The following is a 16826-nucleotide window of genomic DNA, read 5'->3' on the forward strand; positions in this document are numbered from 1 at the left end:
ATGACTCTTTCATTTTATGATGATCTTCACTTTAGAATGAATTATACATTATGTATTATTCACATTAATTATGAAAAATAATTATTGATTAGCTAATAGTGAACTACCACATTCAACTGAGCACTACATTTACATTTACATTTACATTTAGTCATTTAGCAGACGCTTTTATCCAAAGCGACTTACAAATGAGAGCAATAGAAGCAACTAGAACGGTCAAGGGCTACAGTATGCAAGTGCTGTAACAAGTCTCAGTTAATCTAACACAGAACACACGACAATTTTTTTTTTTTTTTTTTTTTTTTTTTTACTTACTAATTCGTTAATCAGACTTTCTTGTTAGTTAATAGCATTAACTAAAATTTTAATATTCCGTTACTCATTTGTTCATATGTAGTTATTCATTAATGAAGTGACAGTATTCTAAAGTGTTCCGGTTTTGGGTATGAATGGACTGATTTAGGGTGTTTAGGAGGAAAACCTGCACACATGCAGAGAGGAGATGACAAAGGCTTGTGATGTGTGTGTGTATGTGAATGTGAGAAGGGGAGAGAGTAATGGAGGCAGATGAAAGCTTGTGTGGGGCGAGCGAGATCAGGCTTGATGGGGGCTCCCAGCAGCAATGCTGCTTGTGAAACACAGAGCCAGGCTGCTGCTAACTGGAGCGCCATGAATTAGTAAAGGCTTCTGGATGAGTTCTAATGGCCCTCAGCCTAAGCCTGCACTGTCTTACTCAGTCCTCTAGAGAGGATCGAGCAACAGTCAACCAGAGCACACATGCACAATATACTGGATTTGAATGAGTAATGAGGGAACAGAGGAAAGGAAGAGAGCAGAGGACAAAAAAAAGGAGAGCATCTAGTCACCATTGGCGTCAGTCAGAAAAACTGTCTGCATCCATATATTGTCACCATCTAGTAAGGTTAGTTAATTAAATCTATAGATTGTTAGTATTTCTTGCACACAACAACTAACACACAGTGCAAGCCGTGATGTTTGATTCTTGATCAAATGACTCTTATGAACTGGTTCTTTTTAATGAGTCATTGAAAAGATTCAAAACAAAAGCTTTGAACGTGCTTGTGAGTTAGCAGTTTTGAAACAGAATCACAATTGACTCCCTCTATGAGTCTGAACTGTAATTTTTCAGTTTCAAAAATAATGTTTGATTCAAAATGAACTGACAACCGTTCGTTACTGTAATGTGATAGCTTAGCCTGTTTTACTGATGTCTTGTTTATATGACAATGTGTAATATACAGTAGCTGTACAGTATAAACATGCCATTCAAAAGATTAGAGTCGGTACGATTTTTAAATGTTTTTGAAAGAAGCCTCTTTTGATGACCAAAGCTGCATATATTTGATTAAAAATATTATTAAAACATATTGTGAAATATTATTATAAATAATGGTTTCTATTTAAATATTTTTTTTAATGTAATTTATTCCTGTTATCAAAGCTGAATTTTCAGCATCTTTAGTCTGCAGTCTTCAGTGTCACATGATCCTTCAGAAATCATTCTAATATGCTGATTTTGGTGCTCAAGAAACATTTTATTATCAATGGTGAAAACAGATGTGCTGCTTAATATTTTTGTATATTTTTTTAGGAATCTTTGATGAATAGAAAGTTCAAAAGAACAGCATTTTTAAAATAGAAATCTTTTGTAACATTATAAATGTCTTAACTGTCGCTTACTGTAATATTAAAAACAACAACAACAACAACAACATTAGAGGAAAGAAAGGACGAAAAGGGAGGAAGGAGAAAACAAGAGTGGTAAAAAGAGGGCACAATAAAAATGTGCACTGAGAAGATGCAAGAAGCGAGAAAATCAAAAATGATGTGGGGATGGTGAATAATGTTGATATTAATCAAAGCGGAGAATTGGGGAATGATTGTGCTGTGATGAAATCAAACAGCTCCTGTCCTCCTACAGTATGTGTTATCGCCTCTCTAGTTAGCCTGTCTTCAGCCTCAGGACACTGCCATATCTGCCTGTCATAGCAGCACACTGAGTATCTACCTGCGCTTCGGCTCATTCATTATTCATAGAGGTAATAAAACTCTCTGTAGAGCTCTGCTCTATCTAATCTTTGCCATTTTCCGCTCTACTGTGGGGTGCAAAGCAGTTTAGGGAGATGCATTTTAGGTCAAAGCCTCTAAAGGTAATTTTTTTTCTAATTCGCTGTATGATACCACACGGAGAAGTAGAGGAAGGAAAGTAAGGCGAGCGGAGAATGATGAAGGAATTGAATAACAAAACAAAATAAGCAACAATTAAGCAGTGACTGTGAGAAATATGAGTTAAAGAAAATGGGGTCCAAAAGTCTGCAGTCACTTTAGAAAATGCTTTTAATTTAGTAATAAATAATTCGATTTATTTATTATAAATACATTTATATGATCAGCATAACGGTAAAAAAAACATGGTTAAAAAATATGAATTTCATAATGTCTTAGTCTCAAGTAATATAATGCTGCTGTCATTTGTCAAAATGTTATAATTTTTAATTATTTATATGTTCAAAAGTTCCATGTGCATAAAATCCTAAATGTTCAGTTTACTTCCAGGATAAAATTAGATCAACTAAAAACAACCAATCGCAGCTCAACACTGAAATGCTTTGGTGCCCACTGGTTTACTAAATCAAATTTGTATGAAATATGAAAGCTGCGTTTATACAAAGAAGCTGGATCGTTATGACACAAATTCCTCATCCTTTGACATGTTATGTTCTCTCTTTTCTTCTAAAGTGATGGCTGGGCAGATCGTGATGAGGTGATAGAGGGATTTGAGCAGGAAGCAGATGGTGGGATCACAATGAAGTTGCAAACGGAAGAAGTTCAGTCATTTAATGAGTATTTTCTGAAGCTGCGTTTGGACACCAACACAAGGAACCCGTGGTTTGCTGAGTTCTGGCAGTACCGCTTCCAGTGCCGCATTCCTGGTCATCCTCAGGAGAACCATAACTACCAGAAAATCTGCACAGGTAAACAAATAACCAAAAAGACATTCAAATAATATCAATATGAATATGTAAGATATCAGTAACATTTCATATTTGGACTTATTCAAATAAAAAAGAACAAGTAAATGTGATATATTTGTATAATTTTGCTTGTTCTCATAATCTATGCTCAGTTTGGCACACTGTAAACCCTTACGCTCAAAATAATTAATTGGTTTGAGTAGAGCCAACTCAAATTAAACAAATTAGTTCAAACAAATTTACATTTTTAGTATTTAGAACTTTCTTTTTCTTTTGAGTTCACAAAACTGACACATTTTAAGTAATCTGAACTGTTTCATTGTTTTGAGTTTTATGAACTTAATTTTTACTGAAACTTGGCTGGGATTTCTCTTTTCCAGCATGCTTTGCCATGACACTCAAAAGGGACAGTTAATGCCAAAATGAAGTGTTATATTATGTTTTTTTTTTGTGCAAGATTAACGTTAAGTGAGAGATTTAGTACTGTTTGATGATTTGTTATGCGAGTTTAGAAGAGTTTCTGTTATGCTGTTTTTTTGTAGGGTTACCATCATGGTGACACATGGAGCATGAGCTTAGTTTGAAAACAGAAATATGTTAAATGTATTATATTGCTGTCCTCATTCAGCAAGTGCTATGCAATGCTAATGCTACCAAAGCATTGTGTAACCAATTAGCGAGTTAAAGCTAGTCAAGTTTCCACTACAAAAAATTTCAGGTTACATTATATTTTTAAGTTAAATGTATGAATTAGCTTACTTGAGTATTTCAAATTCAGAGCAATCAAAATGTATGATTACAAAATAAAAATCAGCAAGTTCTGCTTACTAAAACTTTCAAAACTCATTGCCTCAATTTTTTGAGTTTGGCCAACTTATTCGGGTTTACAGTGCAATTAAATGAAAAAGATTTGTTGTTTTGCATAACTGATGTCTTTGTGCATGATGACATTTTACTGAATTATGTATGGTAACTCTGTATATTTCCCTCCATTTTTTTTCATGTAATTATCTTCTGGTCGGCGCTTTAAAAGGTGATATAGGTAAAACTTGAGTTGTGCCCCCTCATCTTTTGTGCTTTCCTAATAATTTTTACCTTTGCTTGTCCACGTAGAAATATAGTTTAAAATTTTTTTTTTCTATACATAATGTTATTGTTGAGACACCGCTTGAGAGAAAAAATGCTGCTTCTGCCACAGTTAATATTTTTTTAAATTTTTATTTTGCATAAAAATAATCAGACACGAAGAACAAATATAACCTATAATGTAATTTAATCACTAGAATCCTAAATATATAACACTGTGTTGTATACGTTTTTGATTGCTTTAATAAGTGACAATAGCTTATAGTTTGTTATTGTTCTCTTCTTCTGAAAGACACTCATGGTGGTAAGTGAGAGTTGATGAGAGACATTATGATGTTATGATACCTGCACTGAAGAAGCACTTCACTATGGCAACAGACAGCACAATAGGTTGGACTGTGTTTGGCTTATTTGATTGGCAGAGCTATTCTCAGTTCTGAAGATGATGTGCAGTTCAGAGAGGTACATCACATACAGTGAAGATGGGAAATTAAACTTTGACAGAAAAACATCAGTTAGTTTCATCATTGTCATTTATTAAGCTGTAGATTCTCAGTAAAATAAACATATCTTGAACTACACTATGGACATTGAGCTCAAAGCTTGCTATAATTTGTGCTAAGGATGTTTTTTTTGTCTCATGTTTTATTGTTGACCTGACCATGCACTCGGATAGGAATCAGATTGATATTGATCATAAAATTTTGATGAGCTCTATCTCTAGAAGACTTCAGTTTGGTCTAAGAGTCAAGCAAAGTCACACTGTAAGCTGCCAAAGCAAGAGATCAGTCCAGCTTTTCTGTGCTGCTTGTAGGGTTGGCTTGATTGCACTGAGAGCACAAGAGAAGCTTGTTGCACAAGGAGAAATATGCAGTCACAAAGTGTGTGTGTGTGTGTGTGTGAGAATGTGCAAAAAAAGACACAGTCACAGAATAACGAGGTACCCACACCGTCTGCATGTGTGTGAGAGTGAAGAGTTCACTTGGTTGATTTATTCGCTGCAAAACGTAATTGTTTTGTTTAGTTTTTTCCTTCAAAATATCTAAACATACAAAAATATTTTGAGAAGCAAAACTGCACAAATTATATACAGATAATGTATGAATTTAGTTTATTTTTCTTACCTCATTGCCTCATACTATAATTTCTTGTTTACAGCAAAATTATGATTAATTTATGCTTAAACAAGGGGAAAAAAATATTTTGCTAATGGCAATGCTAGTTTTTCTTTTCTTTTTTTGTGCAATGAACAACTTCTAGGAACTGGATTTAAACGAAAAGTATATTTAATGAATCTATGATTTTATTTCTTGCCTCTGATCTCTCTCGAATGTAGCACTGGAATGGCTTTTCCATCAGCTGGCTTATGAATATGGCTTTTGTCCAGTGGCTGAATATATATGAAACTAAGTGAAAGCATGTAGTTTGCCAGCCTGCCAGCAGGACTCTCCTTCCCTTTATTCACTCTCTTCTCAGTGTCACTCTCTAAGTGTGATCATATTTTAATATTAGGGGCATACAAATTATAAATAACATTAAGACAAAGTGACATTCTGCCTTTAGTCAGTCTATAATAATGAGAAAATTTGCAAATATATTGGTTTATATTTTGACAGCACATAGCCTCTGGCTGTACTTGGTTTTTAATTTAATTCTTCTAGCATCAGAATTTTTTATCTGCTAAATTGCCAGCAGTTCCCACAGATAAACACATAAAAAAATCCTGGATGGATGGAGGCAGAGTGGCACAAATATGACAATAGTCCGTACTTTAATCTTGCTCACACTGGTTTAAAATCTTTCCCTGACAGGAAATGAGAGCTTGAAAGACAACTATGTCCAGGACAGCAAGATGGGCTTTGTGATCAATGCGATTTATGCAATGGCTCATGGCCTTCATGATATGCACAAAGAGCTGTGCCCAGACTTCGTTGGCCTATGTGAGGCGATGGATCCCATTGACGGAAGTAAGCTGCTGGACTATATACTGAAGACCTCCTTTGCCGGCGTGTCTGGGGAAGAAATCTACTTTGATGTAAATGGAGACTCACCTGGGAGGTAAATGACAAGAATAATGTGTATGTACTAGTGCTCTTTTCCAAACCCTATAGTAAGCCACCTGCCACTAATAGTAAAGTGCCCTTTCGGTCATATTGTGGTGCCCTGGAACGATGGTAGCCTGGTCCTACATTTCATTTGTACAGAGAGTCTGGCCACTCTCCATTGACAAGCGTTAACTTCCTTGAAGGCGGGTACTCTGTTGAAGTTTAAAACTATTGGATCTGCCCAGAGCCACTCTGCATCTGCCATAACCATTCGCTAACGTTTGGTCGTGATGCATGTCTTCTCAAATTAGCGCACAACATCAACTTCATCGTTTCCGGCCACTCCCTCTGTTTGCTGATTGGACCGGTTAAAATTTGACCGGGCGAAAACCAGAGAATATACCGCAATCCCAGACGGAGTACTGAAGGAAAATGAAAACTGAGCGGAAGTACGCACGAGGGTGGAGCCAGGCTATAACGATGGTGGAGAAAGTGGGAAATATACTGATTATAAATAAATGTATTTCAGAACTGAAAATTGTAACAAAAAATAGTTTTAGAGTAAATCAAAATGGACTGTTTACCCAAAATATGTGTATTTCTATGTTTAAAGTATCATGCTGCTAGCTTAGCAACACGCCAACCCAAACACTATTGCATGTATAGGCCTACTGAAATTCTGCTGAAAAAAAGAACAAATATTTATACCAAGCTGGTTTGCTGGTCATAGTTGGTTTTAATATGACCTCCCAGCTGGTGTTTAACTTTACGTGACAGGCAGCTGGTCCTTCAGTCTAAAAAGTGACCAAGGCTCTGATACCAGCTTTTAACCCAGACGGTTTAACCCAATATTTGTGTTGTGTATTTTTATGCTTAAAGGTATAGTTCACCCAAAAATGAAAATTAGCCCATGATTTACTCACCCTCAAGTCATCCTAGGTGTATATCACATTCTTCTTTCAGACGAATATAATCAGAGTTATATTAAAAAAGTCCAGGCTAATCCAAGCATTATAATTGCAGTAATACTTGCTCGTTTTTGAAGTCCATAAAAAAATGCACCTGTCCATCGAATAACGTGCTCCACGCGGCTCCGGGGTGTTAATAAAGGCCTTCTGAAGCGAATCGATGCGTTTGTGTAAGAAAAAAATCCATATTTAAAACTTTATCAAGTAAAGTTCCAGCCGATCGCCTTTTCATTCGTCTGAAAGAAGAATGTCATATACACCTTGGATGACTTGAGGGTGAGTAAATCATGGGCTATTTTTCATTTTTGGGTGAACTAACCCTTTAAAGTATCACACTGTTAGCTTAGCAACATGCTTACAGCACACACAATTGCGTGATGAATTGCTGCCTGTAGTGTCCCAAATCTGACATTTCAATGGGTTTTAGGAAGGTGCCTTAAAAGGCAACTGCATACCAAGCCAGCTTACTACATTTTGGAACAGAGCTAGTACGATAACTCATCCCTGAATGGCCAGTGTGACAGGTTTAGCTCCAACCTTGATCAAACACCCCTGTCTGTAATGTTCTATTTACCCTGCCTTTGATATCCCACAATCCGGGTCTTTCCATTCTGTGACAGTTTGTGTGTAAATGTATGTTTTTTTTACCAACGTTTTCCATTTCTGATGTAATTTCTAGTGAGAAATTACTATTGTATTAATTAAATATTTGCTTAGTTATCACCAAAGCTCGTCTATTTGCTGCTTTGTGAGGCACCTTCGTGCACAATCGCTGCCTACAAAGTCATTGCATGATAAGGCAGTGAGGCAACAAGTCAGCTTCCCAAGTGTTCTGATGCAGCCCTTGATTCGCTTGTTCCGGTGTGTTTGATTAGGGTTGGAGCTAAACACGGCTGGAAAGTAGATCTCAAAGGCAAGAGTTGCCCAGCCCTGCTCTAAGGCAACAATTGATCATGCACCCTCTCAGGTTAGATTTGGCACCCTAGCCAACACATGCAAAGAGGTGCGTATCGGATGGTAATGGGCTTGGAGTGGAACAGATTGCCTGTCTCAAGGAGATGCTTCAGTCCTCTCCACTCCAATACCCTGATGCGGTCAGCTCCTGTCACCCTGGCTATACACGAACAAAAGTTGACAGCTCCACTGCTGCCAAGACTGCCACTGCCTTGTGTACATGTGTGCATTTGTGACACTTGCCTCATCTGTAAGTTAGGGAGTGTCATTAGTATGGATGAGTGGACAGCACTCGGGAGGTTAAGGATTCATATCCCAGGTGGAGGATGCAAAGTTGAGAGACTTGGATGTGTGAACATGGTAAAAAGTGTGAACTCTGCCTCTTGCTAGTCCCGAAGCTTCAGCAACGCTGAGCTACTTATTATGTAAGATTTGCTCTTTTTCTTTCTCTTTTTTTTATCTAGCCATATCATTACCTCTCTGTCTCTCTGTCTTTTTCTTCTATCTAAGGTATGACATTATGAATATACAGTATGTGGAGGAGATGGGCCGCTTTGATTACATTAATGTGGGGTCGTGGCACGAAGGTCTCCTAAGCATCAGTGATTACAAACTCATGATGAACCGCACTGAGATGGTCCGATCTGTCTGCAGCGAACCGTGCTCCAAGGGACAGATCAAGGTGTGTATGGCCCATCATTATGTATGCATTGTAACTTGCTCACAGATGAAGCACTTTAAAGCTGAAAGAGTGCAATTTTTTTGTTCAAATACTTTCTACTATCCAGATTAATATACAGAGAACTATAAGACATTAGTGTGTTGCTTCCCTGAGCTATCAAGACATTATTCTGCTTGTTTGGGCTTCCCTCATCCGATGCAGCAAGATTAGTTCAACCAATGGCGTGAGTTAGGAGCGGGACTCACCGTTTGATTGTCCAATGAGAGGGGATGGGAAATTTGTTTGAAAACAATGACATATTTCATATTTATGGTTTCCAGTTTAACCTAGTCAATTAACACATCTGGTGTAATACTTTGCAATAAGGTTGTACACTGATTTTTTTTGTTTTTGTCTAATTTTCCAGTTTTTTTTTTTTTAAAGCAACACTATGGTACTTGTTTTGATTTATATATTTAACTTTTATATATATATACATATATATAAAGTTCATAAAACAAATTAAAAAATTAAAAAAACATTAGTATTAATATGTCTTAATATTTCATGCAAGTAAATTAACATCTCAAGAAAATGTATCTTTCATAGGATTTTTAGATATTACTTTTTTTTTTTTACAAAAAAAAAAACTTATCTCGGTAAGAAGTTAATGTAATAGTTTATTATTTATTTTTGGTTTTCCAAAGTTAACTAAAATCTTCATACAATTTCAAAATTTTACATTTTCCCCTCACATTAACCCTTTCTGGAAAGATAAATAACTAAAATATACATAATAGTAATAATAATAAAATAAATGTAATAATAAACATGAACAAACAATTAGCTAATATTTTTGTGCCATTTATTAATTTAGGTAAATGTTACTTTCTATATATACTAATAGCAATATAAATAAAAATTTCCATTGTTAGTTAGTTTGAGATGAATGAACTGATGTTAACTTTTAACACTTGCAGAATTGTGAAGTGTTACCATATCTGGCATCAGTGTAAGATCTCTGGTTTTCTGATCGTAGGTGATCCGTAAAGGTGAAGTGAGTTGCTGCTGGATCTGCACTACGTGTAAAGATAATGAATACGTTCAGGATGAATTCACCTGCAGAGCTTGTGACCTGGGCTGGTGGCCTGATGACGAACTGGCAGGTAAGAGACTTTGTTTACATATAATTCAGCCTCCCAGTTATCCACACATCTATTAAATAGCTCCTAATTCAAATACTTAGACCACTATTTAATTGAGAACAGCTTAAACAAAAAAATGGCCGTATTCTGGCAACGTCTACGGCTTTAGATTCTGTTCAGCCCATTTCTCCTGCTGGCTCCTCTCCTATCACTCCTCTCTATGCCCTTCGCATCATCTCTACCCAACATCCAACACTTTCTCTCCCTCTGGGCTGTGAGCCGCGCGTTATTTTGACAGCTCTTTGCAGCAGCGAGCAGAGCTGGATAACGGTGAGGTTGGAATCCCATTAGTACCCAGCAGCCGTGTGTCAGGCTCAACAGTTTCACCACGGAACCTGAGCAGCAACAGGGAATTCTGATTACCAGAGAGACAGACTGATCTGAGATCGAGAAAAAGCTCTGTCATTGTGTCTGAGAAGGAGAGACCCTTCATAGATTTATAGAAAGCTGTCATAGAGAATTAGAGTGCATAGAAAGAAATGCGCACCGAATAATTTATTCAAAAATATAATTCAAATGTAATTAACATGGAAATGTGTCTCAAAGAAGTCTTATACTGCATTTATTTAATAAAAAACAGTAATATTGTGAAATATTACTACAATTTAAAACTACTGTACAAATTCGATTAAATTGTAACTTATTTTATCTATGAATCTAAATTTTCAGTAGCCATTACTCCATTCTTCAGTGTCAAACGATTCTTCACATTTTAATATTCACACTCTTAATATTTTTGTGGAAACCGTGATTTTTGTCATGATTCTTTAATGAATCGAATGTTAAAAAATAAACAGTATTTATTAGATTTATTTCATAATTGTCGATTATTCCCTTGAAATTGTAATTGCGGTTATTAATTACGATTATTCTATAGCATTAAGCCTCAAAAGTCAAATCATTGGTTTGGTTTCTTTAAATAAAAAAAAGTTTAAATATGCATGGTATTATAATGTTATATTAAAAATAAAAATAAAAACAATGGGGAAAAACTTAAGATAACCTGTAGAAAGAAAGAAAAACACATATTAAGTACACAGAATAATATAAGTGTACTTTTTTTTTGTAATTGCGATTACATTTTATTGGACAATTACATAATTGTGGCATCTGTAATTGTAATCACGATTACAAATTCGATTAATTGTGCAGCCCTAGTAACCATGTAAAAGTATTTACTGTTACTTTTGATCAATTTCAATGCATCTGCTCTGAATAAAAGAAATCATTTTTTTTTTTTTTATCTTACTGACTCTTTTGAACGGTAGTGTGCATACAATTAGTGTACATACAACTTATATAGATCTCTTCTATAAAGTGCATGTTTTCATTTTTTTTTAACTGTCCTAATATAAAAGGCCATTAAAATAATAGAGGAAAATTTGTCTAATTTTAAATTAATGACAATAAACCTTTTCTTGAAAGTCATATTTGAGTTTTACCATATGAAACCAACATCAAGCATAGCGTTCTGGCAGGTCACTTAAGTCAAGCTGACTCTCAGCCGATCCACTTCTACCTAGGAATATGACGCCTATCGCAGCATCCATATAAATAAGGACTATCAGTATTATTAGCAGCTTATCGCGTTTTTCAGGAGCTAATTAGCCACCTCCATCCCCAGCTCCTCCTCTCGTCCATTCAGGACTTGGTGAATTGGACTTTTGATATTCCACTTCGAATCAGAGTCATTTTTCTTGTACCATGTTGTACATTAAATCATTGAACATTAATAATATCTGCAATACATTTATGATGGTTCTGTTCTGTTACCCTGAGGGGGGTTTTCGCTGCTCTCCCTGCTCTTATCCAAGCTATGAATGGACAGGGAGTTTTTGCCCAGAACAGAACCATACCGCCAATCCAAACTGTATGCTAATTGTCAATCATCTTTGACGATAGCGGTCCTGACAGAAATGTTTTTAAACTAGATTTTTTATAGATTTGTCGTTTTTCTTCATCATTGATCAAATGTTACGACATCAAAACCCACACGCATAGTAAATAAACCCCGTTAGCGCTACAATCTTTGTAGAACAACTTTTATCGTGACTTCCTATCTGCTTGCTTTATTCCAGAATGCAAGCCTCTCCCGCTCAGATACCTAGAGTGGAGCTGTGTGGAGTCCATCATAGCAGTGGTGTTCTCCTGCTTCGGCATCATGGTAACGCTGTTCGTCACCTTCATCTTCATCCAGTACCGTGACACGCCGGTGGTGAAGTCCTCCAGCCGCGAGCTCTGCTATATCATCCTGGCGGGTATCTTCCTTGGCTACATCTGCCCCTTCACACTCATCGCACGGCCCACTGTGTTCTCTTGCTACCTGCAGCGCCTCCTGGTGGGCTTGTCGTCCGCCATGTGCTACTCCGCCCTCGTAACCAAGACCAACCGCATTGCACGCATCCTGGCCGGCAGTAAGAAGAAAATCTGCACACGCAAGCCCCGATTCATGAGTGCCTGGGCCCAGGTGGTTATCGCCTTCGTCCTGATTAGTCTCCAGCTGGCTGTGGAAGTCACGCTGATTGTGCTGGAACCCCCCGAGCCGGTGAAAAGCTACCCCAGCATCAGGGAGGTGTTCCTTATCTGTAACACAAGTAATGTGGGCGTAGTGGCTCCGCTGGGTTACAATGGCCTGCTCATCATGAGCTGCACCTACTATGCCTTCAAGACCCGCAACGTGCCGGCCAACTTCAATGAAGCCAAATACATTGCGTTCACTATGTACACCACCTGCATTATCTGGCTGGCTTTTGTTCCCATCTACTTCGGCTCCAACTACAAGATCATCACCACCTCCTTCTCCGTCAGTCTCAGTGTGACCGTAGCACTGGGCTGCATGTTCACACCCAAGATGTACATCATCATCGCCAAGCCTGAGCGCAACGTACGCAGCGCCTTCACGACCTCAGACGTGGTTCGTATGCACGTGGGCGATGGGAAGGCAGTTCCCTGCCAGAGCAACAGCATCCTCAACATGTTTCGCAGGAAGAAGAACAACAACAATGCGACCGGCAGCACCAAGTGAGTGACACTTAATAATAGGTTTGATTCACATTTCTGAAATATCACCTAAATGCACATACAGGCTATGAAACGTATGGAAATCAAATAATAGTATTTCTTTCTCAGTAGCACACCAACAAGTTGGACTGCAGTGATAGCACTGAAAGTGTTCTTTCTAGCATGTGTGTGTATTTGAGTTGTCTCTCCCATGTTTTTCTACCTGCTGCAAACCAAGAGTATGTACGTAGCATTTCGCTAGGGACTGACACTATCTGGTCGTCCTCTATCTGTGCTGAATCCTTTTCCAAAATGTAACCTAATTTTCATCAAGCTACCCATCCACTTAGTCCCTCTCTCCTCCTCCTCCTCAGTATTAACCCACTTCTCAGTGTGCCTCCTCCCCCCATGTCAAACCTTCCCCCGACTAAAAATTTAACCCAGTTCTCTGAGGCTGTAGCTCTCATATCCTATTCCCTTCTAATGTCCCGTTCCCACTGACAACGATTTTATCACTGGAGGTTGCTGTGATGCTTTGCGCTAGTTGACGTTCCTGCTGCTGGATGCCCCAAAGTTAATGGTGAGCTTTATAAAATCTAATCACAAATGAGACGTATTACCAGCGAAAATAAGATGAACTACTTTCAACCATGACACATTACTAGATGCCACGTTGAGTTGATGTTCATTTGCATAAATATAAACGTATATATTAATTAGTCGACATGTCAAGTGGCTGCTTATTTGCCTGAAAGTAAATGTCTGCATAAACTTGGTCACGGCATGGAGTTAATGCACATTTGCATAAACGTAACTCCCATTGGTAGTTGGCACATCAAAGAGCTGCTCATTTGCATAAACATACCTCTTCTTTACGTTGACACATCACTTGGTTATCGCCACATTGAGTCGACTCTCAATTGCACGAACCTTAATGTTTGTATAAACTTTCGCTGGTAACTGCATTCAGGTGCTGCTCATTTGCATAAATCGAAACGTTTGCATAAAAATGTTGGTATTCGGTACATGGAGTCGATGTTCTCTAAATTGACGCATCACTGTACACACCCACATCGTATCGCCAGAGTCTATCCACTCTCAATAAAAAAGAGTGACTTCCAGTTTGCGGATGCAAATCGCTGTCAGTGTGAACGCCCCTTGATTCTGAAGCAGCTTTCAGCTCTGAGGCCTCTCTGTCCGGGTAACTGAATTACACTAAGAGCGGACAGCAAGGCCACGTTGATCTGAAACTGAGGGGAATTCCATGAAGCCCTTATTCATACTGCATGACGTTCAGTTTGAGCAGAGCAGTTCAGTGAAGGGATGGCAGAGAACGAGCCATCGTGGCTTTCATAATGCTCTGTAAGCAGGTCATTATGAGCATATGCAATTAGCATGTTTGAGGGAGGTCTCTGTCAACGACTTCATGAATTAACAGTGTTGAGTTACGCATCGTGTGCTAACCCTAATCATGAGTTTTATGGCTGATAATTGTATCAACTGTATGAATGATGACATGCATAATGATCATATTTCTGTCATGTTCTTCTCTGTCTCTGTGTCGCATTCTGGTGTTTCTCCATGGGAATAACATTGGGTCTCTGTTTCATTCATAGTCCTAATGGAAAGTCTGTGTCATGGTCTGAATCAGGTGCCAGACCCCAGGGGAGGGGGTCGAGTGTGTTCCACAGACTGTCTGTGCATGTGAGGAGGCAAGCGGTCGGCCAGAGTCAGATGGCGGTCATACGTCCCCTAACTAATGCCTCACAACCCCCCCAGTCTGAATATGATGCTGGTCTCAACGCAGCCCCCAATGGCTCTCACCCCGAAGACAAGGAACTCTACAATCTCAGCGAGGGGCACGATGGTGGTCCCCAACATCCCACAACCCTGGAGGGAGTGTTACCACCTTCCTATTCCCCCCCTAATTTAATAGACCACAGCACCGATTGTCCTCAAGGGGGGCTGGTGGACACTCTGAGCTCCACAGTTCCTGATTTTCACCAATTTGTAATCGGCACGGGCAACAAGTCGAGCCCCATCGCCTATAAATTGTCCACCAATCAGCTGCCTCTTCCCTTGCAGGGGGAGGCGTTCCCTGTGGAAGGTTCTGAAATGGAAGCTCTTGACCTCATTCAGGGGTTTCTGTGCGAGAGTGCCACACCAGAGGAGGAGGAGGAAGAGGAAGGTGTGGAGGAAGAGTTGGCACAGAGTAAGCTGACTCTGCTCACTCCACCTTCCCCCTTCAGGGATTCGCTTCGATCAGGGGGATCCATTCCTGGATCCCCCGGCTCTGATAACAACCCTCCCTTTTCTCAAAATATGAACTACACCCCAAAACAGAGCTCTTTTACACTGTAAAAGCACACGCTCAGGACGGCGCTGTTTATTAATCGATATCATTTGCAGGATATCATTTGCTTGCTTACTCGGCTATCTTCGCAAGTCTCTGTCATAATGTTTCGGAAAAGCAAGGAGGACCGTAAAATCGACAAATGGGACATCCTGTTGGGAATATTTTTCTCCAAGGCAGCGCTGGCAGCATCCGTTTTCCAAAATGCTGCAGAAAGTTGCTGTGCCCGAAAACCGCTGGCAAATAACATCACAACAGTCCAGGAGTGATGATGCCAGCTTGCTGCTTTACTATTACACTCTTAGCAGGATGAGACACACTTTCTGGGATGTTGTGCTTTTGAACAATGTAGCTGGACCTGGTTCTGATTAAAAAGTGTACTTGCTATTGCTAGAAAAATGTCAATGATGGGATAAATGAGGGTTTTGGGATGTAGACAGCACTGAGACATAAGTGACACATGCATACAGGTAAATCACACATCTCATATCAGGCTGTCATGTGGTAATAGTGTCTGACTTTCATTTTTAAACAGTCTTCAGTAACTGTGGACAAGTCAGAGTGAAACAAGGAAACCAAGTGCGCACAATAAACGTGGATGAGTAAACGTGGAGTTTCCCAGCTAAGGCATTTTCTGATTTCCTTGTGGCTCCCAAATGTAAGTTTCAGTGCTTTTGCTCAGAGTCGAAGGCAAGAATGCTGATTGTAATGTTAGGTATAGGATACTATTTTAGCTTAAATGTGGAGCCAAGGCAAGTAAAAGAAACCGTGTCATGTGTGAACTCATCCTTGAAAAAGGGAGCAATGTTTTCAAACGTTTGTATACTGTTCTGCCATCTATTGTTTTCCACACAGATGGTGTCTTTGTATTTCTGCTATATGTTTCTATGATTAGAATGTTTGATATTTGTAAGTTTTAAAAACAATGTCTTCTAACTTGCTCTTTGTGATAAAGGGACGTGTGTGGTGGCACTGAAGCTGGAGTAACTTTTCAGCAACTTTTACAAACTTTTAAATGTTCCATTTTTAAATTGTACCTATGAGTAGTTGCTTCTAGTGGTAACTTGTAGCATTTACTGCCAATCTTGCGTAGGATTATCACATGAATTTGCGACTGTAACGCTTTAAGTTTCACAGGACTATTAGAATGCAACTCTCAAAAGAACAATATTCTTGAATATCTTACATATTGTAATTGTTAAAATGGATTGTAATATTAGGTCTTTTAGTGTAAGTTGTTTGGAACAGAATCATTTGTTCAATGTAAAGTAATTGACAGATCACCTGTTTACATGGTTAAACTAAAAAATGAGGGACATGCTCTTTTTGCCAGGACAAATCATGCTGTAAAATAAATATTTTATATCTAATGCTGTCTTTAGTTTATTCATCACCACATTTTCAGTTGGATTTAGAATGTTTATGAATTTATTTTATGCCATAGTGATGGAATTGTAAAAAAAAGTGGTTATTTTAATAGACTATTAAGAACTGAGGAACCGTTTAGTAGCCTATCCGTTTAGTTATATTACGACATGGTATCATTATCTTTAATATT

General features: G+C 38.4%; 1 protein-coding gene across 1 annotated transcript in view; it reads left to right on the forward strand.

Moving 5' to 3' along the window:
* The window catches only part of grm1a (glutamate receptor, metabotropic 1a), a gene marked incomplete at its 5' end in the record, with an annotated part of 32850 nt that extends 16220 nt beyond the window's left edge, over positions 1 to 16630 (forward strand). Inside the window, 6 exons of the mRNA XM_079832004.1 lie at positions 2761 to 2996; positions 5894 to 6140; positions 8560 to 8731; positions 9750 to 9876; positions 11994 to 12936; positions 14532 to 16630. Of these exons, the coding sequence (XP_079688130.1) occupies positions 2761 to 2996; positions 5894 to 6140; positions 8560 to 8731; positions 9750 to 9876; positions 11994 to 12936; positions 14532 to 15276 (2470 nt within the window). The 3' untranslated portion in view covers positions 15277 to 16630. The remainder of the gene's footprint in view (positions 1 to 2760; positions 2997 to 5893; positions 6141 to 8559; positions 8732 to 9749; positions 9877 to 11993; positions 12937 to 14531) is intronic.
* Between the last annotated feature and the right edge of the window lie 196 nt (positions 16631 to 16826).

The sequence above is a fragment of the Gobio gobio genome, assembly GCF_949357685.1.
Source record: "Gobio gobio genome assembly, chromosome: 12".
NCBI lineage: Eukaryota > Metazoa > Chordata > Actinopteri > Cypriniformes > Gobionidae > Gobio > Gobio gobio.